Raw genomic sequence first — 15,263 nt, 5'->3', positions numbered from 1 at the left:
GGCCACAACTTCTGCAGGAACCCCGGCGGCCAGATGGAGGCGCCATGGTGCTTCACACTGGACCCCCACGCCAGAGCTGACCTGTGTGACATCCGCCCCTGCAGTGAGTAAAACACCACCCAAGACCTCCCCTTATTCACTTACAGTCTATCGCCATCATTATTACACAGTATGACCAGTATATTACTCTCATCAGTCTATCGCCATCATTATTACACAGTATGACCAGTATATTACTCTCAGCAGTGTATCGCCATCATTATTACACAGTATGACCAGTATAATACTCTCATCAGTCTATCGCCATCATTATTACACAGTATGACCAGTATATTACTCTCAGCAGTGTATCGCCATCATTATTACACAGTATGACCAGTATAATACTCTCAGCATTCTAATACAGTATAATACTCTCAGCAGTATATCGCCATCATTATTACACAGTATGACCAGTATAATACTCTCAGCATTCTAATACAGTATAATACTCTCAGCAGTGTATCGCCATCAATATTACACAGTATGACCAGTATAATACTCTCAGAAGTGTATCGCCATCATTATTACACAGTATGACCAGTATAATACTCTCAGCAGTATATCACCATCATTATTACACAGTATGACCAGTATAATACTCGCGGTAGTCTTCAGAATAACAAATTAAATAAAACATGCCATCCATTTAAATTTACTGTAACATTTAATAACAATATGACATTTATAACCAATCTTTGCCATAATGATAGTCAGGTTAATGTGTGCATTGGTTTGTACATAATGTGTAATGTGTACATAATGTGTAATGTGTACATAATGTGTAAAATGTACATATGTTTGTAGATCAGAATAAAACTAAATGCTCAGAAGTGTCTTTGAGAATGTTGTTCAGTGCTGGTTTGTTTGGGTTAGTGTCTTTGAGGATGTTTTTCAGTCTTCGTTTGTTTGCTGTGCGTCTGCAGAGCCCCCAGAGAACGTGAAGAAGGAGATCCTGTACATCCTGATCCCCAGCATCGCCATCCCCATGGTGATCGCCTGCCTCTTCTTCCTGGTGTGCATGTGCCGCAACAAGCAGAAGGATGCCGCAGACACGCCCACCCGCCGCCAGCTCACGGCTTCGCCCAGTCAGGACATGGAGCTGCCCCTCCTCAACCACCACAAACACCAGGTGGGGAACCTCCGCCTCGATGCGGTTCACATCCGCCTCCGTACGGCTCGATACGGCACTCAACCGCCTCAATACGGCTCGATGCGGCGCTCATCAGTCAGCAAAGCAATGCCCCAGTGCAGCTCCCTAGATGCAGGGCCACTCAGGAATAGTGGAATGGAGCAGGGGGTCCCTTACCTAAAGCACTCCAGAGGGGATTGACATTTCATTTTTTTTAAAGAATGCAATTACATTTAGTAAAGATAAATGATTAACGTTGGGGTGGCTTATTCAAACCAACGGAACTTTTTGGAACATTCCGAGAAGCCGTATAATAAAGATAAATAAAGACTTCCGTCAACGTGTATTAATTAGTACAAAGTAACTGCTAACGTTAACTTGCGTTCGCTAACGTTCGCTTACATTAACCATTGACATTGTAGGTCAAAGTGTAGCACTCGACACAGTCTGACAGAGCTTTGTGTTCTTCTCCCAGGCCAAGCTCCGCGAGATCAACCTCTCAGCGGTGCGCTTCATGGAGGAGCTCGGCGAGGACCGCTTCGGCAAGGTCTACAAGGGCCACCTGTACGGCACGGCACCGGGCGAGCAGACCCAGGTGGTGGCCATCAAGACGGTGAAGGACAAGGACGAGGGGGCGCTACGCGAGGAGTTCCGTCACGAGGCCACGCTGCGCTCGCGCCTGCAGCACCCCAACATCGTGTGTCTGCTGGGCGTGGTCACCAAGGAGCAGCCCATGAGCATGATCTTCAGCTTCTCCAGCCACGGCGACCTGCACGAGTTCCTGGTCATGCGCTCGCCAAACTCCGACATGGGCAGCTCGGACGACGACAAGACGGTCAAGTCCACGCTGGAGCAGGCCGACTTCCTCCACATCGTCACGCAGGTCGCCGCCGGGATGGAGTACCTGTCCAGCCACCACGTGGTGCACAAGGACTTGGCCGCCCGCAACATCTTGGTCTACGACAAGCTCAACGTCAAGATCCTGGACCTGGGCCTCTTCCGGGACGTCTACTCGGCCGACTACTACAAGCTGATGGGCACCGCCCTCTTCCCCATACGCTGGATGTCTCCTGAGGCTATTATGTACGGGAAGTTCTCCACCGACTCGGACATCTGGTCCTTCGGCGTGGTGCTGTGGGAGATCTTCAGCTACGGCCTGCAGCCGTACTGCGGCTACGCCAACCAGGACGTGATGGAGATGGTGCGCAACCGGCAGGTGCTGTCCTGCCCGGACGACTGCCCGGCGTGGATCTACACGCTCATGCTGGAGTGCTGGAACGAGTTCCCGGCGCGCCGGCCCCGCTTCAAGGACATCCACACGCGCCTGCGCACCTGGGAGAGCCTGTCCAACTACAACAGCTCCGCGCAGACGTCCGGCGCCAGCAACACCACGCAGACCAGCTCCCTGAGCACCAGCCCCGTGAGCAACATCAGCGTCGCCCGCTACATGGGCCCCAAGAAGAACTCGCCGTTCCCCCAACAGCCGCAGCCCCAGTTCATGTCCATGAAGGGGCAGATGAGGCCTATGGCCCCCCAGCTCTACATCCCCGTCAACGGATACCAGCCCATGCCAGCCTACCCGTACATGCAGAACTTCTACCCCATGCAGATCCCCATGCAGATGTCCCACCAGCAGATGGCGCCACAGATGGTAGCCAAGGCCGGCTCGCACCACAGCGGCAGCGGCTCCACCAGCACGGGCTACGTCACCACGGCCCCGTCCAACGCCTCGGGCACCGATCGCGTCATCCTGCTCAACGAAGACGCCAAGGCGCCCGAGGAGGACATGGCCGACGGGGCGTCGCAGAACGGACGCCACAGCGAGGGCACGTCGGTGCCAGAGACCGAGCTGTTGGGGGACAGCGAGAGCCACCAGATAGAGAACCATGACGGCCACGCCGAAGCATAGGGTGGCTTTCTGGAACCGAACGGAACCGAACGGAACAGAACTCTTGTTATAGAGCGCAGACTTCATTTTTCTTGTTAGTCAAACTGTACATGAGTAGGGGAAAAAAAAATAAGTGAAGGGAAGACATTTGAATGAAACAATAACTGAATTGTAATTTATGGGGGCGTTTGTTTGTTTTTTCAGCAGTCACTGATGTGATGCTCTAGGACTTTGGGATTTTGTTTGGCATTCAGGCTTTGGGAAGGGAATCCCACCAGATGTATGTCAGTGATGACCGTGATGAAGAATCGAGTTCTTAGCCTCTGCACTGTGGATGCCCTCTGCCATGTCTCATGGACAGTGTCACTTTGTTGCAACGCCATTCAGAAGAATTGATGTTCTTACTGTTGCTGTGCAACAAGACCTGTTTTCTTGTTTCTCTTTCATGTTTTGTTTTGGTTTCTTTCTTTCTTTCTCAAACAGGATATGTTTAGGTTATGTTGGTCACTGATCCTTCTCCTGAACATTTGACCTTAATGGCCTCCTCGCCCCGCTATCACTATTTGCTTATTGATCTGAAATAAGTTCATTTTAAAGTGTTCAAAGAACTAGTTAAGGCTCATTAATAGGCCTTGGACCAGATGATCACAACATGATGAAGTTAATCCCCTTAGCCTTTAGCCTGTGGACATAGTTACTTACACAACTTAGTGAGTTGAGGGGACATCATGGCTGACAGAACAACATTATGCTAGACAGCGAAGACACTCAGTAGGCTCGGTGAAAATGAAAGCCTACATATCATACATCATACAGTTGTGCATACAACCGCCCGGTTTGAACATATGCCTTTTAATGTAATTTTTAGATTCTACTCTTTTCAACTTTGATACTATGTTGTAAAGATTTGTAATTTATGTAATTTTTTCAAAAAAATACGTTGTTGGTGATTTTTTTTTTTTTGTTGTTATTTTATGTGTTTGCCTTTTCTTGAGGCAAAGTTTGTTTAGCCAGTGGTGTTACTTTTATGTCCTTGCCACAAGATACCTGCTTTTTTTAACCAAGCTGTTATGACCAGAGTTAATCGTATATTGTGTACATCCTGTCACTTGGAGTGTCCAATAAAAAGAAGTAACAAAAAAATCTAACTGTTACATTTATTAACGATGTGTTTTTTACAAGCATGATATTAAAATATTACACTGAGTCAGTTGTGTGATACATGATATGTGATTTGTATGATCCTGTAGCAGACCTGTAGCATCACGACCATTACAAAAGTTTGAAGTTTCTGTTAAGTGGCCCACGTGACGGTGACAAGTGTTAAACATACAGTCTTAACACTCCGGACGTGTCGTTGGCCATACAGAAAGCTTATTTAACATAAGGGGCGTAACCGTCAAAATACTCTAAATAAATTGGATTTTGTATATGTCATATTATTTAACTACGGGTAAGTCACCGACGACAGTGCATTTAGAATTTGTGATTTCCAAAATATCGCATGTGCGAGCAGGTATCCCAGCTTAGCCGACCACCCTTACAACGAAACATTATTAAGGTCCAAAACTGTATCTCTTCCCGGCGTAGCGTCCTCTATGGCTCATTGCTTTCCTCTGCAGGAGCCAAACTGCAGGTGCACTCCAGACAGCGCATATCACCTTTACGCAAAATCCATCTTGGGTAAAAACTTGGGTTCTGCGATCAAAGCAAATGTTGGGACACGGCGTAAACGCGAATTCATTCCAGAGGAACAAAAAGATGGCAATTACTGGTTCAAACGGAACAGGAATAACGAAGCAGCGAAGAGGTCGAGGCAGCGTAAACGAATGGAGGAGTACCTGTTGGAGACCCGGGCCGTCCAACTCCTGCACGAGAATGAGAAACTCAAGGCTGTACTTTCCTCAGTCCAGTGCAGTAGCTCCGACAGACAACCTCATCAGGACTCAATGAAACACTGCTTTTACGAAGCACTCGGGCGGACACCTTTACTCTCTCCAGCGCAATCGACGTCAGAACGTGGCATGGATTGTTGGTCGTATGAGGGACTTGGTAGATCTAGAGTCTCGTGTCTTCCACCGGTGACTAACATAGGCCTACCTTCCGTGAATGCTGGATCAAACGTTCACCCTGTATTCTATCTTCCATCAAGCAATTTGTCCGGTAACTGTACTCTAACATGCCCGTTTAACCAGATTGGCGCTTATCCATATAACGAACTTGCCAACCTAGATGTGAGAGAGAAGTGTGCGGAGAAAATGTACTCCGATCCAGTTGATTTGGGATTTAATGGAACAATGTATCCACAGATTAATCAACACCGAGAATATCCGAACCCTACTGGTGAAACAGCACAACATGGCAAGGTCCCGGCGCGGCCTATGGATACTCACCCGGCGTGGTTGTCTACCCCAAGAGAAGATGTGCGTCCGAGTGACTCCAGGAGCTATGAGATTACTGAAGTGACAAAAGATGTAGAAAGCATTAAACCAATAGACGGCGGTGCTTCGATGCCTCTTTTGCCACACAAATTACGATTCAAGATCAGCAGAACATACCAGAACAGTCAAATTATGAACACATACTGAAGAACATTGTGAAAAAGAACAGCGTGAATTAGTTTCCAAATGATGGAAAAAAAATGTATAACGTTTCAAAGGACTAACATTTACCCCTCTGAAGAAGCGAGTGTACTATAAAGGAACTGAGGCACGATGTCCAAATCCTAGTACACAGTACTTGTGGTACGCTGACAGACAGCCAATATGATGGTTACAGATACATCAGAGATTTGTTTTTACCATGTTTTTGTACCATAGTCGATTTTAAGGAAGTGTAACTTTTTGTAAAATTTATTTTAAATTGTCTACCATCATCTTTCCTGACGTCGGAGGACGCGTGTTGCCAAGGCAAACATAATTTGTTAAGCAAGACGGGGACGTCGTCTTGTTTCTGTGCATGGATTTTGGAGTAAAGCGCTGTTGTATTTTTCCATATAGGGTAACAATAAAACGCATTCTTAAAATGGATAAACCCCAAATGTCTCCATGATAAGTCCTGTATTTGAAATGTGATTTGTCATATGTGTGGATTCACGGGACTGAAATATGTTTTGTGCGCTTATTTGTATTAATACATTGAGAGCTTCTCACATCTTGTTTGTTTGTTTAAATATCATTACTATCATTTGAGCATTATAACTGTCAGGTAATGATTTGGAATTGTACATTTTACTCCATTTTATTTCACCTAACCGTCGTCACCAATTAGCCTAATTATTAGTTTCCTTTGAGGCATACCGAGATTAACTGCACATTGCGACCCAGAAGATGGCGCAGTTGAACTTGATGGCAAACATCTGTAGTAAAATTGTGGTGGGATTCGTTTAACACGATTTCTTGTGAATAATAATTATCATTCATTGGCGTGTAAAATTCATGAATTGTAAGATTGAGTCGACTGCTTGGGGTAAATAAGCCGGTTGTTCAAGGAAAAAGGGCATATGCCAAGGATTTGGAGATTTGGATTTTGCAGTCGGCCAGCATACGCACTTAAAAACAAATCTATCAAATCCCGCACATTCACTTGTCCTACTGTTATTTTTAGTGTATTCTTCACTGACTCGATAAAGCATTATTTGTAACGTCATAACTAACATAGTGGACTACACCTTACGTGGTCTTCCCACTTGTGCAACTCCAATAGCTGTTTCCCCTGAACCAATCGAAAGGGGTCAGTGTTGCTTGGTCTATTGATTCTGTAGCCTAATAACTGCTTTGCATCATCACTTGAACATGTGGTATAAGACTAGTTAGATCACTACATTGTCTATCCCTCAAATCTGCCTGCAATTAACAGGTCACACTATATGAACAGAAAAAGTCCGTAGCTGTATCCTTATTGTATGTTTTATTCTGCTTGGAAAGGTGAATGCCCTCTTTACGTCATTCACTTGCATGGTGCTGTATTCAGTTATTATGCTGATTTGAGCTTGCATACGTTTACGAGATCAATTAGAAACTTCCCGTTAACCAATATCACATATTTCAATACTTATTCGCACAGTCATGATAAAATGACGGTGATGTATTTCAAAAGAGAGGCCGTTTATTGCCAAGTCTGATCTTTAGGTTGAATGCCAATGTCCAATTTCATAATAAGTCACAGCGTAAGTACAGGCACATCACAAACACACTACATCACAAAGTTATGTCAACTTATGCAATCGATGCCCTCTATTGGGTAAACGTTTAGCTATATCCCGGGGCAGCCTAGTGTTGCTCGGCAGTCTCATTCCTTTGCATTAACTATTTATTTCTACTAGAAACACGAATCATTGGATCAAATCAGAAAATGCTAGACGCCAATTGGCTACGTAGGATGTCAGTAACCACACGCTGCCAATACACATCTTAGTGACCTACTAACACAGATCCATGAGGCAGTAGTCACTCCGGGAGGAAAAAGCTAGGGAGAAACAAGGAAACGCTACCTTAGAAATACAAATGGTTTACAAAATGATTTCTACTTGCACTATACACCACGGAAACTGTTGTATGAAGTGTTGGACTACCATTTTGTAAAGGTAATTTTAAATTGATTAAGAAATCTTTCTTGCTTATTTTACCTAACGCGACCGGTAACGTCAGCGGACTCTAGCTAAATTTAGGACGGTTATTTGTCCTGTGTTTCTTGGAGGCTTGCATTTAAGTTAATGCTAATTTATAAAGATGGAACATGGTCAGTGTTGAAATGTTCCGGGCTCTGGCTAGAATACTCTTGTGTTTGATACCCAAACAGGCTTATTTTATTTGTATTTGCCTTTGTATTTGCGCAGTTAGGAGGATGCCCTAATTTATATGAAGGCATAGGATATTGCAACAGTTAGATTGCGTTTTATGGGTCATCAGGCGTCTTTGGATAAACACGCATTCACCATATCAAACTGGCTACGGTATAGTGACCCAGAATTAAATGTGGGTGGGTGTACCGAGGTTGTTAACACTCAGTCGGCTGGACAAAATCAATACAAGGCTTGTCGTTACGCGTGCAGATAAGTTGGATAATGTTAGATAATTTACAAGAGCGCACATCTATTTGGCAGACATACTACGTTTTGTATGGACGCTTTAAAGAAAAGTATAGCCTATCCACGTAAAAACATCTCGCACTTTAGATTGTAGCCAATAGTGATTTTCAATGTGTCTCCTTTGTTTTTGGCCGGTTTACAAAAGAACCACACTTACGTTACAAAACTTTACAAATTAGCGTTACATAACGTCAGTGGCTACAGAATATGCCAGCCTTCGGGCGAGGAGAGCTGATCACGCTTATTTTATAATCCTGACACAATGAAGGAATCTGGGGCATTGGGACATGACGGGGATCCAGCTATCCATTCGTCCCAGCTTCACCTCTCCATAATCGAACGTGGCCTCACGGTACAAACATTGCCAAAGTTTTCAGGCTGCGCTTTTAATGCCCACTGACGGAGATAACCAAGATAACTGATAACGAAGCATTCCTATGGACGTTAAGTTGTTGATCAGTGAAGTCAACATTTATAGAAGCCTGTTGACTTTAGGCCAATACATTATGCAGTAGCCAGTAATAGACAAGAATGTTTAGCCTCTCCGCATTTATGCTGGCCTGGGGGCTTGGTGCCATTTGAGTTGTGCCAAGTGCGCCTCGGCTTGTTGTTAACGTTGGTATAATGTTTATTTATTTTCCGCAATAGTCTGTTGACTGCACTTAACAAGATTGCAGTCAATTTCAATAACGGCTGTTATGACCCAAATATAACCCACAATTGTGAAAATACTCTGGAAAATGTCAGGCCACAACTGTTCAAATAGGATAATATTGTTTCAAGGAGTTCAGCAAAAGATGCATTTTTCCCGTTTGTTTTTATTTTGATGTATCTGCTCAGCCACGTGTGATAATTATGGCTGGTCACATTCCTTTGTTCCTCGCTCCTGTGAGATATGAGCCTTATGGAACCTTGCTATCAGTTCGAGTGAGCAGGAAACATGGATATGTCTCATTTCTCCTTTCATTTTGCTCCTGTCGAAATGCTTGCGAGCGGAATGCGATTTTTCTTGTGTTTAGGTCATGTTCTCAGTCTTTAGATCGCACCCGTTTACTTTGGGTTCAACCTTCTGACTTTGAATTCAACCGGCTGAACGCCGCATTGAAGGTCAGCGATAGTCAATCTTTGGGCTAGTAGCTATTCTTAGCGTCAAGAGGTCGTGTTTTCCGAACTGCTTACGACACATTAAATATTTGAACGTTAAAGGGCCAGCGCAACAAGATCCTTGATTACAGTGTATATGCAAAAATAGCATTTTTTTCAAATGCGCATTGTTTTAGTTGTAGTGCAGCCTTGCCGACCTCCGGTGATGACATCATATGTAACGCTTCGTGCAGTGCGCTGTGGCAATTGCATAATTTGTAGCAACTCGTGCACGTACGGGGACCTAGGCGTGTCTCGGGCAAAATTTTGGAGCCGTTTCATTACTTGCGATCGACATAGATCATGGGTCACTCGTAAATTCACTTGTCCATTCCAGTTAGTCGCAAAACTGGATTAGAATCTTTATTTTGTACATCAAATTATGAAATGGATTTGTAAATGCTGCGTAATATACGTACGCGCCTCTTTCCCTTAAAGGTGAACGTGTTTTGTAAACACCCAGTCTGATCCCTACTCAAAATTCAAGTTCCAGGTCATTCGGTCAGTTAGGCTTTGTCTGATGAATGTCTAAACCTGTATTGCAAGTAAAATGGCTAAAGAAAACGAATACGCTAACTTTGTTGAAGACTGCTCAGATTTATTGGTCATGTTATAGTAGTTTGGGTTCGTTTTACATGTCATTAACAATGAGCCCCAAACACCTGCTAACTTTCCAGTTCCAGAAAGTTGTGTCATTACTCACAAATTTAGATTAAGATCTTTTTGGCAGTTTTGTAAGGCAGTTACTTTAAACTGAAAGGGGGAAATGGAGGGTTACCCATGCAGGGAATTGAGTTTAATTTGAATGCAATGATATTTCAAGAGGGCTCTGACAATTCTAATCAGTTTTAAAGTGATAACTATTTTTAACACATTTCGGTTATTTTTTCTTATGGCCGAGGCCCTAGATCATGGTGTAAAACCTTTTTTTTTCACAAATGCTTTTTGATTATCAACTATGTGTACATAAAATCTGATATATTTATCTAACATATCTAATATATTTATCTTCCTCTCTCCCTCAAAACAGATCTTTCACAAGGCACAACTGGAATTATTACCCCTGAATATATATATATACACATGTGGCTTCACCCTCTGGGACAAACATAAGGACATCTGAACGCAATGAGTCAGAACTAAGTACTTTATGCAACTAAAATCGTAGCACTTGTATGTAACATGCAGACCATCAAGAAGGAGCTCTCCAATGGGCACTTCAATGGAGAGGATGCCCTGGTTCTTGCGGTCGCCTTGCAGGGTCCGGACAGGGACCTGCTGAGTCAAAAGCTGTCCAGCGTCCCTTTCAAAGCCAAAAGCACCTCCTGCCGCCGAAAACGGGAGTTCATCCCTGATGAGAAGAAGGACAACCTGTACTGGGAGCGGAGGCGCAAGAACAACGAGGCGGCCAAGCGTTCCCGGGAGAAGCGGCGTCTCAACGACATGGTGCTGGAGACCAAGCTGATGGCCCTCGGCGAAGAGAATGCCACGCTCAAGTCCGAGCTGCTCTCGCTCAAGTTGAAATACGGCCTGGTCAGCTCCGCCGTCTACGCCCAGGAGATGCAGAATATCTCCACCACCACCGCCGCACTTTACCAGGACTACGTCTTGCCTGGCCCCGCCCAAAGCCCTTACAGCCGAGAGCTGGATCCAGCAAGGCTGGGCAGCAGCTGCATATCTGTCATCAAGCACTCGCCTCACAGCTCCCTATCTGAGGGGTCGGACACCAGCGCGGCCACCCAGGTTAGCCCCCTCGCGGGGATCTGCCGGACCTCTGAAAGTATAAAGCTGGAGCCCTTGGAAAACGGCAGCTATGCCCGTGACCAGACGAGTCCCTATGAACTGTATAGGAATTACCTGACCAACCCATTCCCTGGGGCATACTCCCAGCCCTCCCCGCTTCTGCAGATCACGAGATCGTCGAGCAACTCGCCCAGAACCTCGGACGGCGACGACGGCGTCGTGAGCAAGTCGTCCGACGGAGAGGATGAGCAGCAGGTGCCCAAAGGCCCCACCCCCTCCAGATGCGACCCTAAGAGTGTCATCGTCTCCACTCTCAAAGTGCCAGAGTACAACTCCTCGGCCCTGCCCCACAAGCTGCGGATCAAGGCCCGAGCGATCCAGATCAAAGTGGAGGCTATCGACTCAGATTACGACTCCTCCAGGAAGTCCTCATCTCCTGTTGAAATGTCAGGGACAGGGAACTACCCGGCGGGTCAGACCGGCATACCGGAGTACATCCGGTCGTCTTTCAGCCCGCTGTCGCTCCAAGTAACTAATGTTCAGAACTGGAACCAGAGGCCAGATCACTGGCACAAGGAGCGCCTGGGGCCGCCCAAGGCAGGTGGCATCATCTGCCCGAGCTCTCCAGATCGCTGGCACAAAGAGCGCCTGGGGCCGCCCAAGGCAGGTGGCATCATCTGCCCGAGCTCTCCAGATCGCTGGCACAAAGAGCGCCTGGAGCCGCCCAAGGCAGGTGGCATCATCCGCCCGAGCTCTCCAGATCTGGTCACTGACAAACTCCTCGTCAATCTCAAAGAGAGTTCCTACGCCGGTACGGACTCGGAGAGCTTGTACTTGAAACGGGGCATAGCCAACCTATCTGACGAAGTAGCCTCGCTCAAAAGACTGATCATCCATCGGCAAGGGTCTGTGATTGAGTCGACCAAAAGCACTACTGACCATGACGCGGTATCGAAAGTATGTTTTTCAAACTGAGTGCTTACCTTCTGTTTTGCACAATGCCTGTTTTCCACTGTGTTTGCTACTGCACTGTGCAATTCATATGGTGTATAAAGAGAAAGGAAAGAAAATGCTGATCATTGAATTGAATGGTGTGTTGTGCACTTACTGTTGTAGTTTGGTGTGCCCTCTCGGTATCTCCATCTGTAGCCCAGAAGCCAATGTCAGGCTAATGTACATGCAAATTAAATGTTGACTTTTCAAGTTTTGTTGTACACAGTACATTTTTTTGTTGTTGCTGTTGTTTACAATAAATGTATGTAAGCACTGAATGATGTGAGTCCTGTATTCATGGTTTACTTTCATATTGCACAGAAACAAATAAGTCGGGTCACCTAGTTGGCATCGTACATGCGAACAAGTGTATGTAAACTACAATAGGCCTACGTCATGGTGCGTCTAGATCCAATCAGCTCTGGCCGCTTAAATCTATCCTTAAATTAAAGTTATCCTTAAATCCTTAAGTTAAATCTATCCTCCTCAATAATGTTTTTGCTTATGAGTCATACATTGTGGTAATTAAGGCTATTAAATCGGTGACTAACTTAAAGCATAAATGAAAGTATTTTTCTCATCCAATTTTTTTGCAAGATTACAAGAATCAAACACTTTCAACCAAATATTTTCAATCGGCAAGCTATTTCCCCTTCAATTTTGTCCGGAGAATTAGTCGCATCCTAATATCAATTACATCTAGTTTATTATGTAGACCCCATATCCACGCAGCGTTTTAAAATATGTATTCGGGAATATAATGATAAGGACCCTTTTGCGGGCAAATATGTTCACATTAGCTTATGTCTATCTCCAAAACATTTTGCGTTGGGGGGAACTCCATTCTGCGACAGGAATAGTTGGTCACGTGGCCCCAAATACGTCACGAGTGCAAAGTTGAAAGTCAAACAAACACACTGCAGCAAAGCGGCATGGCGGTCCTTGCTGGTTGCAGAATCTTTTCTCAGGCTTTTCGGTCTCAAGCGAACAGTCTTGACGGAGTTGGCAGATTGCAGGACGCAGTAAATCATGCACTCGCTAACAAAATACAATATGTCCGTTCGGCAGCGCATGGAGGAACCCGTCAATACAGCTCAGACTCGAAGTCGGGAGATGACCTAATCGTTAGATATTTGGACGATGAGGATTCAGGTATATGTTAGAATTCAACCTCACTTTTTACTTGCACTTTAGGAGAATGAACAGCAGGAACTCTACATAATCAGTAAACTAGTTTCTGTTAGTCGTCCCAAATCGCAAACACACTAGTTGAACATCTGAAAATGGTCTTTAATATGCAACGTTAATGGAACAAATATGCAAGCACATGGTTAATGTTACAATGTATACATAAATCTTGTGAAGGGCTGACGAGAGGAGGATTATAAATCATATTTAACACGTATGAGAATGAATGCTGTCCGCATTGTGAGGTGCTGTGATTCAGCAGCTCTCAAGTTAAAGGACACACAACACATTGTATTGGCTGACATTTTGCTATTAAAATACGCTAAAAGCTATGCTACCGTTCCCCCTTTTAAGTCAGACAAGTCCTCAAACCACTGAAGTTGCAAACTCCTTCCAGCAGTTTCTGTTGCATGGTAACCACCCGTTGTCAATCCACGTGATCTCACCTACCTGAAACGTTTTTATTATCTGCTATCTGAAACTAGATTGAAATATAAGCCATCTCCATGGTGAACTGTTCTGGTTTTCATAATCATGTTTTTCATACTCAGTCAAGCACTTTAATCACAAGAAGACTGAGCAGAATATGTAATAAAAAACATTACTTTTGTCCTGCTTCATACTGCAATGCTAATACAGTTGCTTGGAATGAATGTTACCATAGTCAGGTGATAGTTAATCATAATCCTTGACATAGCACAGTTGTGATTCATCCTAATTGTAACTAATGCTTCTCATTGTTTAGGAATTGTAGTCTTCGGCCTCAATCGACCAAAAGCGAAAAACGCCATTAGCAAAAATCTTGTGAACATGGTGAGTAGCAATGCAAGACAAGTACACCGAAGTCATGACTTTCTGTCATGGTCAAGTTCAGAATAAGGTTACAGGTGACTCGGTGACAATCTCTAAGTGTTTGTCATGTAATTTTTTATCTCTTCACCTTGGCCTTAAACTACGACTTCACAATATAAATATTGTTTTATTTAATGTGTTTCACTTTGATCTTCATCGTGATATTAAGGGGTTAGATAAACTATATCTCTGCAGAGTTTTATTATTATTATTTATTATATCTTATGTTATGCATTTTATGTATTCTAGTTTTTATCTTAAATCTTTATGCAGTCGATCCCTGTTTTTATGTTCATTTTATCTTATGCACTCTGTCCTAGTTTTTATGTTTTATGTTTATTTAATGTCTATTTTTATGTGGATCACTGTGCATGTAATTTCTTTGTGCACGTCATTTCTTTGCTGTTAAGCACTTTGAGCTGCATTGTTTTGCATGAAAGGTGCTATACAAATAAAGTGTATTATTATATTATTATCTTTCAGATGGCTGATGCTGTGGAATCTGTGAAGAAGAACAACAAAGTACGCTCTGTGATCGTGTGCAGCATGGTGCCTGGAATATTCTGTGCAGGTAAGGTCATGTTGAGAATCAGAGTGGCGGGGAAAAGGCGATAAGAAAGAAATGCAATCTCGGGATTGAATGCTGCAATGTAGTGTACAAAAGTTACGTGGTGAAATATGTCTGCTACTTAGCCATATGGCTATAAACAGACTTTATGTGTAGATATAGAAACGCATAATTATTCGTATTGAAAGGGTCTGTTCTTACTCTAAATTGGACTCTTTTGTACTGCTGGTAAATGAAATGAGACACATTGCTGGCTACTTCAGCCTTAAGCTTTGCATCGATGTCAACTGGCAACAGTCCAACTATATAGGTCAAGTGCTACAACAGTCTCAACCGAACTAGCCTGTCAATGTAAAAGTTATGTTTAAGGTTTTAGATGATTTGCTCATGAAGAAAGTTGCTTGTGTTCCTGACCTTTTGTGTTTGCCTTGTCATGCTAACTTTAGATGAGTAGCCTGTATTGCAAAAGAAGGTGAACTAGTCCAATGTGATGTTAATTTGGAGCGTGTCCTGGGACCGGAGCCGTTCTAAGTAGGGCTGAACGATTTGAGAAAAATAATGTAATTGCGATCCCCCCCCCCCCAATATTGCGATTGCAATTTAATATGCGATTTCTTTTTTATTTTAT

At 44.1% G+C, this 15,263-nt stretch overlaps 3 protein-coding genes across 3 annotated transcripts in view; all 3 read left to right on the top strand.

Annotated features, from left to right (window-relative positions):
• ror2 (receptor tyrosine kinase-like orphan receptor 2) overlaps window positions 1-3,179 on the top strand; it is an 82,789-nt gene extending 79,610 nt beyond the window's left edge. The window contains exons 7-9 of the mRNA XM_031577323.2: window positions 1-103; window positions 966-1,171; window positions 1,647-3,179. The exon at window positions 1-103 is cut by the window's left edge and continues 143 nt beyond it. Coding sequence (XP_031433183.1) covers window positions 1-103; window positions 966-1,171; window positions 1,647-3,080 — 1,743 coding nt within the window. The 3' untranslated portion in view covers window positions 3,081-3,179. The remainder of the gene's footprint in view (window positions 104-965; window positions 1,172-1,646) is intronic.
• Window positions 3,180-7,432: 4,253 nt separating this feature from the next.
• nfil3 (nuclear factor, interleukin 3 regulated) lies at window positions 7,433-12,305 on the top strand. The gene is made up of 2 exons (XM_012836985.3): window positions 7,433-7,644; window positions 10,322-12,305. Exon 2 carries the CDS (start codon window positions 10,474-10,476, stop codon window positions 12,007-12,009), a length of 1,536 nt encoding a protein of 511 aa, XP_012692439.2. The 5' UTR covers window positions 7,433-7,644; window positions 10,322-10,473; the 3' UTR covers window positions 12,010-12,305.
• A 598-nt stretch (window positions 12,306-12,903) lies between these two features.
• auh (AU RNA binding protein/enoyl-CoA hydratase) overlaps window positions 12,904-15,263 on the top strand; it is a 28,893-nt gene continuing 26,533 nt past the window's right edge. The window contains exons 1-3 of the mRNA XM_012836997.3: window positions 12,904-13,179; window positions 13,961-14,028; window positions 14,551-14,638. Of these exons, the coding sequence (XP_012692451.2) occupies window positions 12,960-13,179; window positions 13,961-14,028; window positions 14,551-14,638 (376 nt within the window). The 5' untranslated portion in view covers window positions 12,904-12,959. The remainder of the gene's footprint in view (window positions 13,180-13,960; window positions 14,029-14,550; window positions 14,639-15,263) is intronic.

Source organism: Clupea harengus, chromosome 12 (genome assembly GCF_900700415.2).
Source record: "Clupea harengus chromosome 12, Ch_v2.0.2, whole genome shotgun sequence".
Taxonomy (NCBI): domain Eukaryota; kingdom Metazoa; phylum Chordata; class Actinopteri; order Clupeiformes; family Clupeidae; genus Clupea; species Clupea harengus.
Note: the sequence above shows the minus strand (reverse complement) of the source record. Positions and strands in the feature narration are given on the sequence as shown.

What these genes read in the sequence shown, in the direction of transcription:
- nfil3 (XM_012836985.3), top strand. Translation starts at nt 10,474, where the DNA reads ATGCAGACCATCAAGAAGGAGCTCTCCAATGGGCACTTCAATGGAGAG.